Source organism: Emydura macquarii, unplaced genomic scaffold (genome assembly GCF_026122565.2).
Source record: "Emydura macquarii macquarii isolate MOO-44397 ecotype Brisbane River unplaced genomic scaffold, CSIRO-AGI_Emac_v2 contig_1876, whole genome shotgun sequence".
In the NCBI taxonomy this organism is placed as follows: Eukaryota; Metazoa; Chordata; order Testudines; family Chelidae; genus Emydura; species Emydura macquarii.
The window spans coordinates 13,106,447-13,128,610 of record NW_027132013.1 but is presented as its reverse complement, the minus strand read 5'-3'; the positions used below and the strand labels follow the sequence as shown (position 1 = coordinate 13,128,610).

General features: G+C 43.6%; 1 protein-coding gene across 8 annotated transcripts in view; it reads left to right on the top strand.

Moving 5' to 3' along the window:
• The window catches only part of CKAP5 (cytoskeleton associated protein 5), a 100,397-nt gene that overhangs the window by 9,717 nt on the left and 68,516 nt on the right, over positions 1 to 22,164 (top strand). For 7 of the 8 annotated variants that reach the window (XM_067557672.1, XM_067557671.1, XM_067557670.1 and 4 more), the window contains exons 2-8: positions 4,431 to 4,522; positions 6,563 to 6,756; positions 8,847 to 9,053; positions 17,067 to 17,238; positions 18,778 to 18,910; positions 19,219 to 19,322; positions 19,674 to 19,787. In XM_067557672.1, coding sequence (XP_067413773.1) covers positions 4,466 to 4,522; positions 6,563 to 6,756; positions 8,847 to 9,053; positions 17,067 to 17,238; positions 18,778 to 18,910; positions 19,219 to 19,322; positions 19,674 to 19,787 — 981 coding nt within the window. In that variant the 5' untranslated portion in view covers positions 4,431 to 4,465. Of the gene's footprint in view, positions 1 to 1,565; positions 1,671 to 4,430; positions 4,523 to 6,562; positions 6,757 to 8,846; positions 9,054 to 17,066; positions 17,239 to 18,777; positions 18,911 to 19,218; positions 19,323 to 19,673; positions 19,788 to 22,164 lie in introns of those variants that run through there. The other variant, XM_067557666.1, reaches the window with a different exon arrangement.

Here is a 22,164-nt window from a genome sequence, read left to right as displayed (position 1 = left end):
AGTGAATCCAGCCAAGCCAGTGTCCTGCAGGAGGCTTGTACTATACCTTTCAGGGCACGATGCTCTCATTGAGTATTTACAGTGAAACAGGCAGCCTTTTCAAAACAAGGTAACCATATATTAGTCACTTGGCACACAGAAGCTGAAAGTCCTCAGCTTAGCACAGAGAGGCAGAAGTTAAGCCATAGTCCATCCTGGTCTATGCCATGATGAGCCAGCCAAGCTGTGTTGGATTCCATCTCTTGCTCTCTGTCTCCACTTTAACTGTCTCTCCAGGGTTTTCTGCTATTTCTGCTATTAGGTGTTGATGGTTCAGTTGTTGGGCGTCTCTTTGTCTTGCAGGTTGCTCTGATTCAGGGTCAATTTCAGCCAGTTGTTTTATGACTCTGTTATTTCTGTCCAGACAGCCAGGTGACATCCCTGCATCATGCCTCCTATGCTGTCTGAGCAGGAAATGTGAACTTTTTTTACAATGTGAAGTACAGAGGGAAACTGAGGCACACACAGGCATCATAAAACATTACAGAAAATTCCTACTTGGTCACACCTTTCCTTCCCACTCTTGCCTATAAATTCCCTATGAGGTCTGTAGACATACCCTTTTCCTTGGCATCCTTTATATACTAACTGCTCCATATTATAGGAGCTTGTCCAACCAAGAGTTGCTGGTGGGAGTTGCCTTTCATCTCTGCATATGAATCTGAGGTTTTACAGTTATAAATGTCTTATTGATCAAGCCAAAAACAAACTAATTTTGCAAAACTTTCTTTGGTTGATCAGTGGGTTTTCATTTTCTGGATAGTGCTACATTGTAAGAATTGGTATTGAAAGAACTAGAATCTGTTCTTTATTTGAACTTCTTTCAACCTAGTTACTAGTGAAACTGGTATGAAAAGTTCTAGAGATAAAACACTTCAGTGTTGCGCATCTATTAGTAATAAAGCAGTCTTAATATAGCATGCATTGTCACTTACACAGGCTAATTGCTATTTAGATGTTAGAAAGTAATGGAGTGGCATTCACATGCCTTCAGATAATAAAAGTAGAACCTTGCTTGCAAATGAGGCCATGGACTACCCCACAAGACTTGAAAAATTGGAGAGGCGTATAGAACTCATTAAAGGGTCTTAATATATGCCTCAAGATTATTTTACACTTTCATTTTTAAGGCATTTTGATAGAAGAAAAATTCAAACTATGTAAGATGTTAAGAATAAGGATGATGTGGGGCAGTAATTAAGCCTAAAAAGATGTGATCTTTAAGACACCAATTCTCCAGCTGTGGTCCATTGAGTGTTTGCTGCTGATCCTCAGAGAAGTGGTTCCTTATAGGGTACTAGTTGACTTTCATTACTTCTGTGTTTGATTTAGCATCTGGAAAACAGATTAAAATTAACTATTTTCCTATTGCATTAGTTGCCACAGATGTTATATGATTGTGAGTGGGAGAAAAGGTAGTCTACAGAGACATAGATGTTGAAGAATGGGTAGGAAGGTGTGTGGGGGATTGATTTTCTGTCACATTGTGGTCCCCATTGTGAAAAAGCTTGAAAACCCCTATTTTAGGGCTGGCCTTACTTTTGGTCATGAGATCATTCCTAGGATACACAAAGCAATGGATTTCAACTTTGGTGGAAGCTTCAATACTGAATTAATACACAGACTCAGAGGTAAGATACCTTGAACAACAGAGAAGTCCACTTTGCCCAGTGTAATGTTAACTGTTCACTAGAAAGCTACTAACTTTCACTGTTGCTGTGTTGATCCTAATGTTAGAAGCAACTCTGATGGGACTAGTGTGGTCATTTGTCCTATATCAGGCCTTTACTTTGTGCTTAGCACTGGAAGACTTTGGAGAGAAGCAAAACCCTTTTACTCCAGCAGTAGTGAGTTCATATTGCTGATCTTTTTTCTTGAGTTAATTGGACACAGATGAGGGTTTGCCTTGAACAGCCTCCGTGTCAAACTTTTTGTTGCAGTGCTTGGGACATTGCTTGCAGGTACCTTCATTGTAATGCCTGTCCCTGTCTTTTCTAGGCTTTCTCCTTGTGAATAACTCAAGACCTTGTGTCTGCTGCTCCTTATAGACTTCCTCAGGAACATGAAATAAACAAGTGACAATTTCATTGCTGCACCCAGGATTCTGAGTAGGAGCCATAAAACTATCCAATGTCTTGTAAACTTCACTCTCTTGCTGCTTGACAAAGCAATGAATAGCAGACAGTGGAGCTGTCTGCAGACAGGTGAAGACAATACTGCATCTGTTTACATGTGGTTCCCTTCCGGAAGGTTATTTTCACAATTATAAGGGCTAGAAACAATCCCCCTCTCCACCCCTTCCACATTATGGGAAGCTTCCCACTTGCTACTGGTAAATGTATTTTTCAATCCTGTGGAAAAGGTGGATCTTTGGGAGTGATTTGAAGAAGACAAGTGCTTTGAATATTAAGTGGGAGGCTGTTCAAAGATAGTGCTTGACATGTCTCACTCTTTTAGGAGTAGGTGAAAGAGAGAGAAGGTAGTTCAGTTAGGTTTTGATGGAACGGGGACATCAGTATAAGGTGTAGGAAGAAAAGAGGTCAGGTATGTTGGTGCAAATTCAGTTGATCTGGATTGAAATGGGGGTTTTATACCAGAAGGTGCAGTAATTAAACTGATCCTATTGTTCTACCTCTGCGGAGTGTGTGTGGGTATTTTTATGGTGCCTATTCTATGGAGTGTGGTTTTTAATAGTACTTCTTTAAAACACACCTCAAGGGTTTAATTCTGCCTTTTGGTTTCAGAGTACCTTTTTGTGTTGAAGATGCCTTGTCCTACTTGTGTACCAAGGGAAGAATTTGGCTGGTAGGCCAAAATTAAGCTGTGGTATAAATGGGTGAAATGCCCATTTAAATTGATGGGAGTTGTATCCAGTTAAAGGCTAAATTTGGCCCATAATCTAAAATAAATTTATGAAAGGAAGTAGTAAGCCCAGCCATTTTGGTCTTTCCTCCCTCTTGTACATAGAATCTCAGAATAATCTGGGGATCACCGCTTTATTATTACCTTATTCACTTAAAAACAATATTATGATAAGACCCCATTTTTGTTGGCACCTTAAGTTTGATTTCTCTTTTTGCTGCTGCAAAAACAAACTTGCCCTATTTTCAGCACCACTTAAGTAACTGTGCTGTTGATGAAAAGGAAGAAAACAACCACATCAGTGTTTGCAAAATGGGAAAGACAAATTACATAGTTACGCTTTAGAATAGGTTTGATACTTTGTACTCTCTCTCTTGCACATAGGCCTAATGTTGATTCTTTTGCTGTGAAGACTGTTCGTGCAAATTAGCTGGTTTATGCATCCATGGTGAGAATAATCTTGAAAATATATGTAGAAACTGAGAATATTTGAATAGATCTTCCTAATTTAAAAAAAAAAGTCTGAGGTTATGAAGTAACACTAGAAGATGGCCCATATAGTATTCCTATTATTAATCTTAGTGTTTTGCACATCCTAGTCACTATTCTGGATTCTTTGTAACCACTCAAGTTGCTCCGTTTCCAGATTCACTTCATTTGTTTGTATACAGAGCCCTGGGAACTCTTCCCTTCCTGCTGTTGAATTTTTCATTCTAATTTTTTCTGCCTTGTAGCAGTATTCTCGGTGTATTTGCTGAGCAGTCAGATTAGTCATGTAATACATCCAGTATGGGTATTGGGTCTGGATTGTCTGATGTGACCCATTCCTATTTGATTTAAGAAACTTGTAGAAATTTTAAATGGATGTGAATTTGTAGCCCTGATTACAGTAAGAAATTGATCTCCTGCTGACAACTGTCAGCACTGAGTCCCTCTGAACCAGTGATAAAACTGATTTGACTGTTAGCATAAATGGATCTGTCCCTTTTTCAGTACTGTTCAACTCAATCATGCTTTTTTATAAAGTTCCTAGAAATAGCTGCCTGTCTTATACTAGCAAGTCAAACTGTTTTCAGGGTTCCTGTTGCTGACAATACTTGTCAGCAGTGAGTCAGCTTGCTAGTGTAGATGGGCACCCAGTCCTTTTAGGCTTTGTTTAAACTTGCTGGAGAACTCACTACAGTACACAGTCTGATTTCTGCATGTCTTATTTCCAGTTTGAAACTTCCCCAGACTGAGGCTTCAGTCCCACGGAATATAACCAATTATAGCACCAATGCTCTTTAATCTGTAACTGTTCAGTTGTCTCTTTCCAAGGCTAGAAGAATACCACGGTCTTAGTGGTGGGTACCTAAATGTAAAGGCTAGCTTATTTGTCTTTTGTAGCCCTAACTACAGGGATTAGAATATTTTTTACATACTACTGAATTCCCACTTGTATTTCTGTTGTTATAATAAACTATAACCAGATATAGCACTGTGAAATTGCCTGACTTATTGGAGTTAACTGTTTTTTTCCCTCTCCCCAGGAATTACTTTAACTATACGGAGAACCTAAGGCACAATGGGAGACGATAGCGAGTGGATGAAACTGTCCATTGACCAGAAATGTGAACACAAGGTAGGGGAACTTGTCCCTGGGAGCTGCCTTGCTCCATATACTTGGTGTGGGTGGTTCAGTGCAGCTGCTGTACCTACTAATTACAGCAAAGTGGGTAGAGTCGGGACAATCCCATGTTAAAGCATGCAACTTAATTTGAAACTGCATCAGTTCTGTTAACAAAAAAGGGAACTGAAAGTTGAGTAGGATTTTTAGAGTAGAATTTAGTTGTGATGACCTGTTCTGAATAGATCAGTCTAAGTGTAGTGTCCAACATGTTAATATTCCACACATGCAATAGTTGGCCATGTCCGATCCTCTGTAGTTGAACTGCTGATAGGGTTCTTGAGGAGGAATGGGAAGAACTGATAGCAACTTGTGGTGATCAGTTTTTACCAAGAAGAAAAATAGGTATATTATCTCCTTGTCCACCTTCAAGTAATGATTGGAGAGAAATCTTGAGGTTGCCAACACAGTGGATGTCTTGATCTGTAGAGGAAAAATAAAACTTTCAGAATTTAAATTCAGTTTGGTTTATTGGATACTTTAGCCTATCAGGGGTTCAGTATGTTCGAGGTGTATGAGATTAGGTGTGCTTGTAATTTTGTGCATATGTACATTCTGTGGATTTTATTCCCACTTCAATCTCCTGACAAATTTTACATGGTTCTGTTTGGCTGGCAAGTACAGCTGAGCTGGGAGGTCCTTAAGGCCAAAGTGCATTGTACTCAACCTGTGAACTTGAGGAGCTTTTGCATCCTTTCACTCCATCTTCCTGAACAAACTGGAAGAAAGGTAACCAAACACTTATGAGCAAATACTAGTGGTAATCAACTCATTTTTAAAAGAAACATTTAATAATTTCCTTAAACTGCGTCTTCCATGCTTTCTAATTGTGAAAAGCTTTCCTACCTTATAGAAAAGATGCACTGGAATATAAAATGCTTTCCAGATTCTCAACCCAGGTAAACTGGGCATAGAATCACAAATTGGAGATGGAAAAGACCTATTAGAATCACCTCCCCTGTAATCCAGGATTAGTCGCTGCAGATAGGACTGTTTAATTTTTATGTAATATAATTTAGAAGCTGGTTTCTCATGAATTAACGACCTGTATTACTGTAAGAATCATGGAGATTTCCACGGTTACAAGACTTACCCAAAAAATTGGGAGCATTTTTGGTTGAGTATAAGAAACCAGATGATCTAGCATCTAAAGATTTGTATATGTCCTGGTTCCCTCCTCCCCCATTGGGAATTTTCAAACTCCATCTCAGACATCCTGTTTTGATGAGCGTCATCAAGTTGCATGCATTTTATGTTGAGATAATCACTGGAATGAGTGCCTCAGGATTACTTAGCTGCCCTGTTCATACAGATGCAGAAATATTAAAGTATATTTTCAAATATTTTTAAATACTGCTCCAAAACGTTCTTGTTTAGTTTGCATATTCTAAATAATCTTGGCTGTATTCATTTAAGGTAGCAATTTTTTTTTTTTTTTTTTTAATCACAAATGTAACCTACTACGTACTCTTCAGGGCATACTATTTATTCTGCCTTAGCTTGTATCTGTAACTGAATAAATGTATTAATCCTAGCTCTTGACATGATCAAAATTAAACCAATTATACAAAGGTAGTACATTACATAATGTTAGAATACACTTAGGACCTGAATCTGTATAGAATTCCTATTGAGGGCAATAAGAATTCTGCACATAGAGTACTTGCAGGATTAAACCCTTTTTCAAAGCCTCAGTTCAATACAAAGCACTAATGCCAGTGTGGGTGAAAATGACTATTACATGAACTTAATGTTTCTTAGTGGAGTATAGGCAGGCTAACTGCAGCTAGTGAGTCTACACAAATTTCATTCACAAGTGATCTTCTACATGCTTGCTATTCTTATCCTGTGCTTCCTTTTGATTAGGGACAACCATTCAAGCTATGTAGTGTAGTGACTTTAATGAGAAGGACAGATCTACATAAGAAGTTATGAAAGTTAAATGGAAAGCTATTTAACTAAACGCAATACCTAACTTGTGACTTCTTGTCCTAGTTGTGGAAAGCCAGAGTGAATGGCTACGAAGAAGCTCTGAAGCTTTTTCAAAAAATAGAAGATGAGAAAAGCCCTGAATGGTCCAAATATCTGGGACTAATAAAGAAATTTGTGACAGACTCCAATGCGGTGGCTCAGTTGAAAGGATTAGAAGCGGCACTTGCCTATGTTGAAAATGCTCATGTAGCAGGAAAGTACGTCCTTTCTCCTTCTAATATTATGTTTTTGCAGTAGCTCTTCCTAGGAAGGTCATGTTAACTATACTGCCCCATGCAGCTACCACTTATAGCATTTCTGTCTGGTTGTGCATTTACTCCGTGATCTGAAGACATTGTTTACTGGATGGCCAGTTGCTAATGACTGTACTGTGCTGTTACTGTAATTCCTTGTATTCATAATCTCTGTGATGAAACAGAGTGTTTAGTATTCTGAATCCTAGAAAAAGTTCTGTTTCAGAAACAGGAAAGACAAGTAAAATGCAATTATGAACTGAAGGAATGGGTGCCATAATCTGGGATTCCTTTTCTCATTTGACCATGATATGTTAAGCAATCTTATAACTTGAGAAGGGTGGAAGTGGAATAAAAAGTTCAAAGGTAAAACTTTCATATGAAACTGAACTCCTCCTCATTAGACATAAATGGAGTGAGTAGGACAAATAGTTAGCTTTGGAGTCTAATCATAGAAGACATAGACAGGATTATGTATGGTAAAAATACTGTGTGTTTAGTTTTAACATACAAAATCCCAGCTAACAGACCATCTTTGTGGATCATTGTGGTTGTCAAACCATATATATATGAAAACTCATTCATATGTGTTGAGTGATCTGGTCTCATCCAGTATAGCGTACAGTGCAAGGCTACAAGAAATCAGGGGCTGCTGTGTACATAGGAGCTGCTTCAAATAAACAGTTTCTAATACTTGAGCAGGTTTGAAGAAACAGCCTTTTGGGTTAACTTTTTTCCTCCTGGCAGCTACTAAATTCTTGTATCCTGATATCAAAGGGTATTTACTTTGTTTCCATAGAAAAGTAGATGAATTAACTATGAATACCTCTCTCTATCTTGGTTATACTCAGTTTGAAGTTGCCTCTTTTTTGTGCATTTCACTACATGTGGTGATAAGCTTGCAGGGAACCTCCTCCCCCCACCCACCCCACCTCACCACCACCTCCACCACCCTGCAAGGTCATAGAGCTTGGGCTCTAGTCCAAGCCCGGAAATCTACATAGCAGTGAAATAGCCCCACAGCCTAAGCCCTGTGAGCCAGAGTTGGCTGGCATGGGCCAGATGTGGTTTTTCTTTGCTGTGTAGAGTACCTTCAGAGTACAGACTAAAGTGTTGCCCACTTTACATTCAGCTCAATGAAGAAACCAAATTTTTACTCTATATTTCAGATGATAGAATCAAAGATGCAAAATGTTAGCACGTAAGAAAGGGATTATATAAAAAAAAATCTGTCAAATCATTTCAAAACTATAGCATATGCTGTAATTAACTGCTAAAGTCAAACATTTAGAATCTCTATCTTGATTGTGCATACCAGCATACTTTTGCTTATTCTCTTCCAAATTCTTATTCCCTCCTTGAATCAATCTCTTCTTCCTCATCCCTCTTTTCTGCCAATTTCCTATATTATCAAAAGATTTGAAAAGAAGCTAAAGGCCCTAATGTGTAATTCCATAACATATGAACCTCTCTCCTTCCCTGGTATCTAAACTTACTTATGCCCAAGGAACTTGCAACCTGGATTAGCATCTTTATTTTCTATGTGAAGCAATGTATCCCTAGTTGGGGCACAGTGTACATATTCTCCTTCTTCACTTTTGGTAGGTGCCTTGGAACTCTGAAATGTAATCTCCTAGGGAGACATGCTGTTCTGCATGTATTTGAAAATTATTGCACTTATATATATTTGTTAGTGGTCCCCAGTGGGATGGGTCCTGCTGTGGTAGTACTGTGTAGTCCCTGCTATGAAAAGCTTACAATCTTAGACAAGACACAACAGGCACATGAAACAAACGCAGAGGTGGGGAATGCTCTTTAGTTAGTAAAGTGCATGTGTAGAGCCCAACGAAGTTCAATAACCTAGTGGAGCAAGCCTTTAGATCCTATTTAGATTAATCATGGTGGTAATGTTCCCTAGTTTCCAGAAAGTGAGGCTTGCTTAGTTTTATCAGTATTCTGGGTATTTACTATGTGTGCATATGCGTCATGAGTGGTAGAGCTAATTATATTCGCTGTTCCATCTGCTGAAAACTAAAGATGTTATCTATTTTCAGGACAACAGGAGAAGTGATTTCTGGAGTTGTAAACAAAGTGTTCAATCAGCCTAAAGCCAGAGCAAAAGAGTTGGGTATAGATATATGTCTAATGTATATAGAAATTGAGAAAGGGGAACCTGTACAAGAAGAGCTGCTAAAAGGTCTGGACAACAAGAACCCTAAGATCATAGTAGCATGTATAGAGACATCGAGAAAAGCACTGAGGTAAGTTCTCTTGTTTAAACTCTACATGCTGTTAACCAAAGCATAATTTATGTAAGGCTGTAGAGGGGCTCTGGCATTGCTGAATCTTCTGAATTGTAATATAACACCATGAATTGACATTTTTTTAATGGCAGCATTTGCCCTGAGAAGTACAGTGTAGTGATTAGTCAGATGTGAGTGTTTTTCTCTGCAATTACTGGTCTTGTATCTCGATCGGTTTCAATCTTGGCAATCTGTTTGTCAGACTTTGTTTAATGAAAACACTTTCTTGAATGATAAGAACAGGGTTATTGCCCAGCTGAACTGTTGATTTCAGGCTTGGGAACTTGCATCTTCTGAACAGATTAGACAAGCTTGTTGAATAAACTAAAACAATTGTAAATAAATATCTCTTTGAGTTTTAAAATAAAAGTGTAGCTTATGTCCTGCCCACAAATGCTCTCCCTGTTGGCTGATAGTGGATAAAGTAATGCAATCTATTAGTGTGGTAGTGATGAAGTAACAGTCGTCACCTGGGGTAGTCACCACTTCCACTCAAGAATTTGATTTTGTTCAGGCCATTCCTAAAGCAAATTTTAAATGTCTTTAATTGAGTGCGCACCATGCCAAAGTAAGAGTGCATCTTGTATTGTGCAATAAGTTTTTTTATTTTAAAACTAGAACTGATGAAAAATGGAATTTGTATTTCTGGCATAGTCTAGGAGTTCTCCTTCGAGTGCTTACTCATGGCCATTCCGATATAGGTGAGTGCACACCACCGTGCACGGGTTCCCGGAACATTTTTTCCCCTTAGCAGACCCCGTAGGGTCGGCTCTGGTGCTCCCTGGAGTGCCATGTGCATGCTGCGGTATATGAGGCACCACTGACCCTACAGCCCCTCAGTTCGTTCTTTCCACCTGTGACGGTTACTGGAACGTCTCTTGCTTCTCGCAAGTACCATTCCCCTTGTTGAACTTTGTTCTTGCATAGTTAGTTAAGTGTTTAAGTACTGTTAAGTAGAGTAGTTTAGTAATAGAATTAGAAGCCCTCAAGGGCTTAGGGTGGCCAGGCCATGCACGGGTCACCTGGCTTTAAGCCTTGCACCTCCTGCGGGAAGACTTTTCCACTTAGTGACCCTCACGATCGCTGCCTCAAGTGCCTGGGAGAGCAGCACCGGAGGGAAAAGTGTAAAATTTGTAAGGCTTTCAAGCCAAGGACCCAGAAAGACCGGGACATTAGGCTAAAAGCCATTCTAATGGAATTAGCACTCCGCCCGGCCTGCAAGCCACCTCGATCCAACTCGGCTCTGAGCGTCTCCTCAATGCAGAGCACGCCAGCACTGGAGCCTACTCGGCGCAGAGAGGCATCTCCAGTGCTGAAGAAGAGAAAGAGGCAGCGCACGGATCATGCACACTCCCCTGCACCACCGGTATGGGTGGGGTCGAGTGCAGAGGTGCACCAGCCACGGCCTGTAGAGCTTGCTCGAGTGTCTGCATCTCCGAGCAGGGAGCCTCCCCTGATTCCTGGGAGTGGGGGAGTGCCCCTGCAGATGCCGTCGATACCGGAGGCTTGTTAGGTGGCAAGATCCCTGATGGCCTTGCCCACACCTCTGCCCCCCTCCTCCGCCGAGGGAGAGAGGGCTGGTGTCCCAGGGGAAGCCCGCGCTGGGTCCCCCCGAAGGCTGGTTGAGACCCCCGGCTGGGGTGGAAAAGTCTCCCGCCGGACGGCTACTGAGGGTGAAGCGTGGAGGCTCCCCTCCCAGCAGCTTTGAGTCTAACTCATCGAGCTGATCCTCCCCGTGGCACCGAAGTCGGTCCCTGACGCCGGAGGCAACGCAAACAAGACAGCGCCACTCAAGGGCCACCTCGCGGTACAGGGACAGTTCGCATTCCCAGTCCCTGGTACTGAGCCGTTCGTCCACGACTAGGCAGCACCAGAACCGGTCACCGATGGGGAGCCTGACACCGAAGGGCTCGCCCACTGCAGCGCAACGCAGATCCTGGTTGTCGGAGTCAGGTTCGGCACCGTGAGGCTCCCGGCGGCACTGCTTCCTGTCCCCTAGAGCAGCGGTTCTCAACCTTTTTTTCCCCGAGTACCACTCGGGCCAGGTACAGTCGGGTCAAGTACCACTTGACCCGACTGTACCCGACCCGAGTACCACTCGGGGAAAAAAAAGGGAGGGGATTTCCAGCGGGGTTTCGCGGCGGCGGCGGGAGGGATTTCCAGCGGGGTTTCGCGGCGGCGGGGAGAGACGGGCGGCGGGGTTTCGTGGCGGAAACAATACCCACCGCCGAAACCCTTCCGCCGTTTCCCCATTTTCGGCAGCAGAGTGTCATAAGGGTGGGTGGGAGGGCCCATCCGGCGGCGGATTCAGCGCCGCGCGTACCACCCAGCCCTCCGGTAAGTACCACCGGTGGTGTACTGGTTGAGAACCGCTGCCCTAGAGGCAAACGGCACTGGAAGTCGTTGGTGCCGAGGCGACAGGCATCCACATCAAGCTCCTCGGAGCGCGCCTCTGCTTGTCTGCACTGCTCGAGGAGGCAGAGGCGATCCTCGTCCGGCACCTCAGAGTCATCAAGAGGACAGTTCCTGGCACAGAGTGGCACCAAGGGCTGGAGATGAGCTCAGCGCCACTGCTCCAGTGACTCGGGACCTCGAAAAAGCAGGGACGCTCAGGGGACCAGCTGACGCCACAACGAGGCTCCTCAGCCAGTGCCGATGCCAGCCCTGGGTTGGCCCCAGGGTCAATGGGGAGTTCAAATGGGGCAGGGAACTGTCTGTCCCATCATCAGGGGTCCAGTCGGTGCCCCCCGCACTGGACAAATCCCGTAAAGGCCATTCCTCAGATAAGGAATTAGACCCAAGGGAGGGATCCACGGGGGCACCCCGTCACCAGGGGGATGAGCGGCTGCAGTCGTTGTCGTCCTCCCCAGATGAAGCAGCCTCCAGGGACCACAGGGCGCCACTGAGGGACTTCAGGGCGCACCAGGAGCTGCTTAAGAGGGTGGCCTCTAACTTAAACCTTGAGGTCAAGGAGCTAGTAGAGGAAGATACCCTCTTCAATGTACTGGGGTCAGAGGGCCCATCAAGGGTAGCCCTGCCAGTTCATGACAGGATCCTTAAACTTGCCAAGGTTCTGTGGCAAACCCCTGCCTCGGTCGCTCCTACATCCAAGGGGGCCGAGAAAAAAATACTACGTCCTGGCTGAGGGGTTTGAGTTCCTCTTCACCCACCCGGCCCCCAGAACACTGGTGGTGGATGTGGCCAATCAGCAGGACAGACAGGTATCAAGGATCCACTCCCAAAAACAAGAACAACAAAAAACTGGACTTGTTTGGGGGGAAGGTTTATTCGACTACGGCACTGCAATTTCGAATTGCTAACCACCAGGTGTTGCTGGGCAGATACAACTTTAACCTACGGAACTCCCTCAGGCGGTTTGCTGAGGCATTGCCCCAAGACCAGGCCGCAGACTTTGCCACGGCCCTCGATGAGGGGATCACAGTGGCTGGGGAAACGCTTCAAACCGCCAGTGATGCTGCAGACTCTGCGAGCAAGGCTATGGCCTCTGCCATCGCCATGAGGTGGTGCATGTGGCTGCAATCCTCAGGGCTCTCCCAGGAGGTGCAACAGTCGTTCCAGGACCTCCCCTTTGATGGATCGGGCCTGTTTTCCATCAAAACTGATGCAAAGCTGCACGGCCTTAAAGACTCAAGGGCCACACTTTGCTCCTTGGGCCTGTATACACCCCAGGCTTCTAGGTGGCAGTTGCGGCCCCAGGTTCAGCAACAACCTAGGCCACCACCTAGGCCCTTTCAGCCCAATGGGGGCAGGGACAGAAACGGGGTTCGAAAGGTGAAATTGGCCCCCAACTCATCTCCAGCCTCCCAGCAAGGGCCCCCCAAAGGCTCGGGCAATAGAAGGGGACAGTTTTGATGGTGTGCCCAAGGGTGGCACCCCTACCATCTTGCTGGATCCCTTCCCCCCTCCCCCCCGGTCCTTTCTTGGACAGATTAAGGCCCTTCTACAGGGAATGGGCAAACATTACATCGGACCGTTGGGTCCTCAGAATAGTTCTCTGGGGATATGCCCTGCAATTCACATCCCCCTCCCCCCACAACCTCACCCTCTATCCTTCTTCAGAGACCCCTCTCATGAGCAACTCCTCTTGCAGGAGATAGTCACCCTCCTCGAGCTGGGGGTGGTGGAAATAAAGAAGGGAGAGGATTCTGTTCCAGGTGTTTCCTCATTCCAAGACGAAGGGGGGTCTGAGACCCATATTAGACCTGTGCCGTCTAAACAAATACATTAGGCGATTCAGGTTTCACATGGTCTCCCTAGCCTCCATTATCCCTGCTTTGGGTCCAGGAGATTGGTATGCCGCCCTCGACATAAAGGATGCATGCTTCCATGTATCTATCCTTCCCAGCCACAGGCGCTTCCTTCAATTTATGGTGGCTGGTTCCCATTACCAATTTGTGGCCCTACCCTTTGGCCTCTCGTCAGCTCCCAGGGTATTCACCAAGTGCATGATGGTAGTGGCTGCCCACCTGAGGTGCAGAGGTGTGCAGATTTTTCCCCTACCTGGATGACTGGTTAATCAAGGGCAGGTCCAGCTCCCACGTACAGGACAGTGTGACCCTCACCTGTGGCACATGCAGCTCATAAATGAGCAGAAATTGACTCTAACCCCGGTGCAGTGCATAGAGTTCAGTGGGGCCCCTCTGGACACTTCCCAAGCCAGAGCCTTCCTCCTGCAACCTTGGTTTGAGGCTCTGGCTGCTATTATCACCCAGCTGCACCGGTGCCCCATGACAATAGCCAGGCACTGCCTACAGCTGTTAGGACACATGGCAGCCTGCACGTACATAGTGCGGCTAGCTCACCTCAAATTCAGGCTGCTCCAGGCATGGTTGGCGTCGGCGTACGTGCTGAGCAGACACCCCTTGAACAGGGTGGTCACGGTCCCCCCGTCCGTCCTAGCCTCCCTGAACTGGTGGAGGACCCCTGGGGCAGTGTTGAGGGGTGTCCTTTTCAGGGATCTGGCCCCATCGGTCACCCTGATCTCCGATGCCTCGGATGTGGGATGGGGAGCCCACATCAGAGCCAACCTGGGCACTCAGAGGCTCTGGACAGGGGAGGAGAGGCGCCTGCACATCAATGTAAAAGAGCTCAGGGCCACTAGCGTGCAAGGTGTTTCTCAGGTTCCTGAAGGGCAGAGTGGTGCAGGTGCTGACGGACAACATCACAGCCATGTTTTATATCAACAGGCTGGGGGTGCATGCTCTTCGGCCCTCTGCCAGGAAGCCACTTGCCTGTGGGACTTTGCAGTGAGGCATGACTTTCACTTGTCTGCTCCTCTCCTCCCGGGGGTGAGGAACGATGAAGCGGATTGCCTCAGCAGGTCGTTTCTACCCCGCCCGACTGGTCGTTGCACCCAGAGGTAGTGACTTCCATCTTCCACAAATGGGGTGTTCCCCAACTGGACTTGTTCCAAGACAACACGAACAAGAGGTGCCCGAGGTTTTGCTTGCTCTGGGGCCACAAGCCGGTCTCGATATCCGACGTGTTCCTCATTGAATGGACGGGTGCCCTCATGTACGTGTCATTGTTGTTCTTTGAGATGTGTTGCTTATGTCCATTCCACACTCATCTTCCGTCCCCGCTGTCGGAGTTGGTGGAAAGAAGGGACTGAGGGGGCCGTAGGGTCGGCAGTGCCTCATATACCCGGCATGCTTGCAGCACTCCAGGGGGCACCAGAGTTGACCCTATGGGGTCTGCTACGGGGAAAAAAGTTCCAGGAACCCGTGCTTGATGGCGTGCACTCACCTGTATTGGAATGGCTATGAGCAACACATCTCGAAGAACAACGGTTACTGGTAAGAAACCTTATTTTTCTTTAGGAGGAAACACTGTAACATACTGTTGAAACATCTCAGAAGCCCAATCAATATAACAAGTTACATTTAATAATTTACAGCTTATTTTTGGGCACAAATGTCATATGAAGTGTCTTACATGTGTTAAATCTTCAATAAAGGAATTTTGCTTATAGCAGTTCCTGAATACTTCTATGTTTTTGCACTTTCAGAGTTTTCATTCAGGAGTTCGTGTAGTATCAGTTACTTATCTGTCCCCTTGATTTGTAGACTGACTTTTAAAAATATTCTCTTGAAAGTCTCTAATTTCGACAGTCTATGGAATTTGCCAAATCCCTATAGTATTTCTCTTTTTGCTAAACAGGCTTGTTATCGTTTCCCCCTTCTCTCCTCCCTTCTTCTCACACTCTAAATATCTCTAAATTTGCCGTATTTGATGTTTGTATCTGATCCATGATCTTGTCAGTATTTGGCATGTGGAATAGAAACTTTATAGAAGCATAGGAATCTCTAGAACAGATATAAATTGCCAATATTGGGCCCTTCTGAAGAGGGCAACCCCCTAGTAATCAGCTAATGCCATGAAGCATGAGGATAGATGGCCTTTGTTGTCATCCCATCTAGTGTTACTGCAGATGTTGTCCTGTGTTTAAAGCCTGTTTTTAATTCTAAGATATTTGTCTCAATTCTGTAGTGGTGTCCCAGACTTAAAAGAGTAATTATCAGTTATAAATTGCCTTATTTAATCACCTTCTTGCTCTATAGAACAGTGTAATTTGGAACCTTGATGTGACTTTTTTACCACTCATCATTTCTCAGCTCTAGCTCCTTCCATAGATAATTGTTAGATTCTTTAAACTAGTGTATAAAATGCTTTTATATCCTTCAGAGATGAGATTGTAAAACAAAATTAATTACTCTGTGGGTACACAACATGGACCCATAGGACTAGACTGTTTTTTTGCCTTTTTGCGGTATTAATGTAAGACTAGAGATCTTTGTCTTTTGTGGCCCATCCTGTGTCTTGAGCAGGCATCTTTGAGCTGTCTGCATTGGCACCTAGATTTGTTGAGAGTGTAACCAATTAGAGCCCCATTTGTTTTAATTATAAAACGTTCCTTCAATGTGCATTATCTCATACTTCTTCTCAGGCTTTATTCTGCTACTGTTGCCCTATTAACTAGTTAAATTCTTCCATAGTTACTCGCAATTGTCCCTAGTCTTGACATAACCTATGTTGTAGGCTAATATAGGGACCAACATTGGCCCTAGCATGCTTCCCTGGGAAACCCTGGTATACATTAACTTTTCCTTGTACAGGATTGGTGACTCACTTGTATTCTGTATCTTAATCCATGACTGGAATGTTCTTCCTGCAGTTAATATGCTTCTTATAAAGCTTCTTGTAAACATCTGATAGCATAAGAGTATGATAGCTTCTGACCAGCTTCTTATTAGCTGAGTATGGAAAGAGTATGGATGTGCTCCCGTTCAATAGTGATTGAAAATTGAGACTTTGTTGCACACCAGCAATTCCAGAATCTGCTGCCAAAGGGTAGATGACCAGTTGTAGGGAGTGTGAGTGAGTGAGTGAGAGAGAAAACACGCATGCTTTTTGTGAGATGACCCGTGGCTCACTAATCTGATCTAACAAGTAGCAAAATGACAAATGCTCTACTGCAGTTTGTCTCTAAAGATAGTCAGAGGAGATATTAGTGTGATCAGAAAAATAGGTCACACACACTCCAGTCTAAGGAGATTTCTTGTTCTCTGGCAAGGGGACAGATTTAAGGAGCAGGTTGGATTACATGCTTTGAAGTGGTTTCAAAAGCCTAATTTTATTATTCAAAAGTAGGTGCAGGAAGGAAGGAATTGTGATCAAGCAAATGTTCTTTAACACAACAAATAAGTAGTTTTCAGTATTGTAAATAGTGGCAATGAATGTTAATACGTAGAGCCGTTGCTGATAGTGTGTATTATGACATAACCTTCTGTACAGGCCACAGTTTATGAAAAGCATCAGCTAGACAAGTAGCTCTGTCTAGGATCCCAGCTGTATTAAGATAACTAATTAATATTGATGCTCTTTGTGACTGAATTTCTGTTGGATTTTATGCTTTGCCATCAATACCTGTATATATTCTTTGACTTTCAGTGAATTTGGTTCAAAAATAATCTCACTGAAGCCAATTATCAAAGTGTTGCCAAAACTCTTTGAGTCTCGAGAGAAAGCTGTTCGAGATGAAGCCAAACTCCTTGCTGTAGAAATCTACCGCTGGATAAGGGATGCTCTGAGACCACCATTACAGAACATAAACTCGGTTCAGGTAGGCTATATAGGATGCCTCTCAGTCTGAGCAAAGTTTTATGAACCTTAGTTTATAAATATTCCAGTGTTCAAACTCATTCTTACAAACCCCTTTGCTCTATAATGGTATGGGATATTTTTGCCTGAGTGTGTATTTTCTTGAGCCCTTTTTGTCTTAGAGAAAACTGTTACTGTCTAGCAAAAACACTTTTAGCTTTGTGTGTCTAAAATTTGTTTTGCACTTCTGTAGCTTTAAAAATGATAACTAAGCATCATTTAGTTAAAGATGCATAGCAAGCTTGTTCACTACTTCTAGGGTGGGTTAGAAGTGGAAAAATACAATATCCAGTTGCAATTAGAGGGGGAATTTAGGTGGGCAGAATGGAATTACTTTGTTAGATGATCTTCCCCTCTTCCGGGCAACTACTCTTACCACCCTTTAATGACTAGGTTTTTAGAGTCACCATTCTCTCATGGCAAAGAGAGAATTTACAATGTATTATAACAGAAATAAATACATTCTGGCAATGTCCAGTATTTGATATACATTGTTCATGCACAGGAAGATCTTAGTGTAATAACATGGTGTTAACTAAGTATTCAATATTCCGTGCTTTTCAAATGGCCATATATCCATTCCCCTGTTTTAATTGAGTATTGTAGTTAGATGGGAGGTAGTAGTTTTAAACAGTAATATATAAGGCCCTACTTGAATCACGGATGATTGTCCAATAATTGCCGTTGAGTTGTGGACAAGCCATGGAAAATTGTGGAAAAGTAATAATAGACCTTCTTACCACAAATAATAAGGTCCATTATTACTTTTCCATGATTTTCTGCTGTCAGCTGCCCTCAGAATTGCGGTGGAAGCATAATGTTGTGGGATCCAAAATTTCCACAATATCGTGAATTAAGTAGGGGCTTAGTAATATCTCTGGTATAAAGAAATATTTTAAAAGATGTTCCTTTCCCTGAAAATCTGAATCACCAGTACTGCTCTTTACAAGTAGGTATTCCAAGTTGACTTGGCTCAACCCTGCTTATCTAGTGACTTTATTAATCTCTGTGCATATGATGGCATGGCTGTAGCACAAAGACTTCCATATACTCAACCAGCAATTCTTCCTTTTTATTTAGGTTGTAACCTCTTCATAAAATCCAAAAATAACTTTTTCCCACTGTTCCTGCCAGTTTCTGTTTTACTGAATATTTCCCTCCTCCTGGTAATATATTAATGTGGCATAGATGTAACTAGTCAAAATCCTAAACAGTGAGTTTACCATACCTTTGGGAGGCGAGAAGTTAGCTTTGTTGCCTCTGGCCATCCCTACAATAGGACTAATGTATTGTAGGATTATAATATAACATCACTGCAAGTGAACAGAAAGGATAGCCCAAACAGATTGTATTTAGAGCCCAAAGAAGAAAATTCCTAACAATTGGGGAAAACACCACTGCTTTTAATAAGGTGGGAGCTTGCCTGGAGTCATCCTGTATCAGTGGATGGAATGTTAAGTTTCATGCTTTAGGCCTTGAATTATTCCTGTGATTTTTACAGCTAAAAGAACTGGAGGAAGAATGGGTCAAGCTACCACCAGCAGCTCCCAAACAAACCAGGTTCCTGCGTTCCCAACAAGAGCTGAAAGCAAAGTTTGAGCAGCAGCAGGCAGCTGGAGGGGATGCAGATGGAGGTAACTTATGTGATCTTGGTGTTCTACTTGGAAACACATAAGAAATAGAACAGACCAAAAAGGTGCATTCAATTTAAATGTGTGTAAAGCAAGTGGGGCACACCATCCTATCAACAAGACCTAGTTGGAGGAGAAAATAGTAGCAAACAACATCCTAGTTCCAAAGTAGCAAAAATGGTACCCTTCATACTTCACTTCCCCTCCTGTCTTTGATGAATAGAGCATGAGGACATGTAAGAATTAAATTTGAGTCTGACATGACAAGCCTCTCTGCTATTGCTTGGGATCTTTCCTCTCTTGGCCTGCAGGAGGAGATGATGGGGATGAGGTTGTCCCACAGGTGGATGCTTATGAGCTACTGGAAGCTGTGGAGATTCTTTCCAAACTCCCCAAGGACTTCTATGACAAAATAGTAAGTATAAATTATAAATTGCTAACACCATAACACTGAGGGCTGGTGGACTTTAAGACTGACCCTGCATCCTGCAAATAAAGGTATTGTTATTGAATAATAGGGAGCTGGCTTGCAAGATATAGACTGTCTAATCTGCAAAAATAGCTCTAAAATCAAAAAAGCAAGATGGAAACTGAAATGAGTGCATTCCAGAGGTTAGCTGTAACCACCAAGCTTAGAGTATATGAGGATACTAAAAGTGCCTGAATTTCTTGGGACAAAGTTAGGTTCCGGGATCTATCTAGAGTAAGCTTTCCTAGAGCTGTTAGGTGTTTGGTGTACACAAATATAAAATGCTTTGCTTTGCAGGAAGCCAAAAAGTGGCAAGAGAGGAAAGAAGCTTTGGAAGCTGTTGAAATGCTAGTGAAGAACCCCAAACTAGAAGCAGGGGATTATGCAGACTTGGTGAAAGTTCTTAAGAAGGTAAAAATCTCTGTACTGGCTGTATGTATTTTGTATTGTTATATTGCAGTAGCTAACTGATTAATTCCAGAAGATTAGATTTTAATGCCTGAAAGGCCACCCACTGATCATCAGACCAAATACTGGCACTATACCTGCGTCCAAGTTACTCTTAACATTACACCTTGGACTGACCAGATCCACTAGGGTGGTGCTTAAATTATTTTGGCTTGCTTCTCTTCTATAGAACATTGGGACCTGTAGCCTTCTCAAATAGTATGAGAATCTATTCTGAAACTGACCTTTCCTCCGCTCGTACATTTGGGTATGTACCTTTTCCTGCAGATATTTGAGGGCACTTTAGAAAAAATGGAATGGAGAAAAATACTGAAGATATGATTATATAAATAACTGGTATGTTCTTCTTTGAGTGTTGTCCCTGGGGTGGTCCACTTCAAGTGTCAGTGCATCCTGGAGCCTTCGATAGGAGAGTTGTGCAGTAGTGCTTGTATGGGCCGCGCATGCGCGGGTGGTGTCTCGCAACACTGTTGGCACCCTAACCACCGCTCGCACAGCCTGACCCCCTCCGTTCCTTCTCAACTGTCCCCCGCCTGAGACGGAGCTCCTCAGCACTCCTTTCTCCTTAAGACAAATCATAAAAATTGGTGAATTCAGGCATAATTTAATCATAGTTTGTCATAACACGTGTTAGTTAAGATAGATGAGTTTCATAGTTAGTGGGTTTTGTTTTTTATGTTAAATCATTAAATTTTAGCATTAGTTTACATAGTGGGGGAGTATCATCTTCCCAAAAACTTCAAAATGTCAGGATCACCAGGATTTAAAAGGTGTGATTTCCCACAGAGAAGCAATGCCAGTTTCGGATGGGCATGCTTTCTGTGTAAGGTGCTTAGGAGAGGGTCATATCCCTGCCAAGTGTAGGCACTGCTCTAAGCTTAAGGTGTGAACCCGAAGAGATTAGAGACCTCCGCCTTAAACTTATTCTAATGGAGAAGTCCCTACAGCCTACCTTCGAGTCAGAGGCTGGAGAAAGAGCCAACGCTACAGTTCAGATTTCCAATGTGAAAAGGAAGAGAGCCATGGCCTCGCCTATTAGAGATGTGCCAAAATCTAAGCAGTCTCCAGCCAGGACTTTACCTCCTGTACCTTCAACTTCAAGGGAGAGTTCAACTACGGCACCTACCTCTGTTGTCACCTCCAGAACCAAGTCCTCATCAGCACTGAGCCAAAAACGGCACCAGCCGTGGCACTGTCAACCCCAGCCAAATTGGTGCCGAAAGCTGCACCGACACGCATGTCACCGCCCTCGGCACCAACAAAGGAGAGACTGAAAACCCTGGCACCGATAATCACACTGAGGGAGCACTCCACCTCAGCAGCTGCAACATGCTCTCGGCACTGCACACAGGTGGACACGCCTCCTTCTCACTCCCCGCTCTACGGCTCCGATAGATTGCTTTGTATGCAGGCATCACAATCTTCTGTATCTCCCATTCTTACACCACTATCCAGTGACCATGAAGAAGGCTTACATGAGGGAGTCTTCTCTCCATATCAGTCTTCCCCAGACAGAAGAGAATCCTATGGCCTCTCTAAAATCACTGGCTCAGACTGAAAGAACTATGAGGGAATGGATTGAGCAAATGAAGATTCTCTGAGATGTTCCCACTCACACCGCACACAAGATCCGTGCACATTCCACAGTACTTAACATCACATGCCGTCAACATCAGCCACTACCTTAGACAAATCTGCTCCTCCATCACCTACCCATGACAAAGGCCTGGAGAAATCCGATAATGGAATTCAGGAAGAGAATTCCCCTCTCCACAACTGATCCTCACCTGATGAAACAGTAATGCCTCCTCCTCCGACCGCAGCAGATGACTTCAAACAGTTTCAAGACATTATTCAAATGTGTGGCAATATCACAAGATATACCTTTACAGGAAGTTGAAGAGACCCAACACAAATACTTCAAATACTGCACACTTCAGCCAATACCAAAATAGTCTTGCCATTGAACAATGCCATAATGCTGCCTGTTGATACCATCTGGCAAACACCAGTGTCCGTCCCTCCAACCTGTAAGAGGGCTGACAGGAAATACTATGTGTCATCAAAGACTATGGAGTTTTCATTCACGCATTCTCTTCCCAATTCTCTGGTGGTGGATGGAGTGCATGTTAACTCTCAGACTGGGATCTGCTATTAGTGTGCTCTGGAATTGACACGACTCTCGTTCGATAATGACAGGCTTTAATTACTATACTTATAAACATATAAAATGAGCCTCCAAACCAAAAGTCCAGTATATTTTAGCTGCAAAAGCAATTATATTTCAATGCAGGCAAGAGGCGGCGATGGTTTCTTAGCA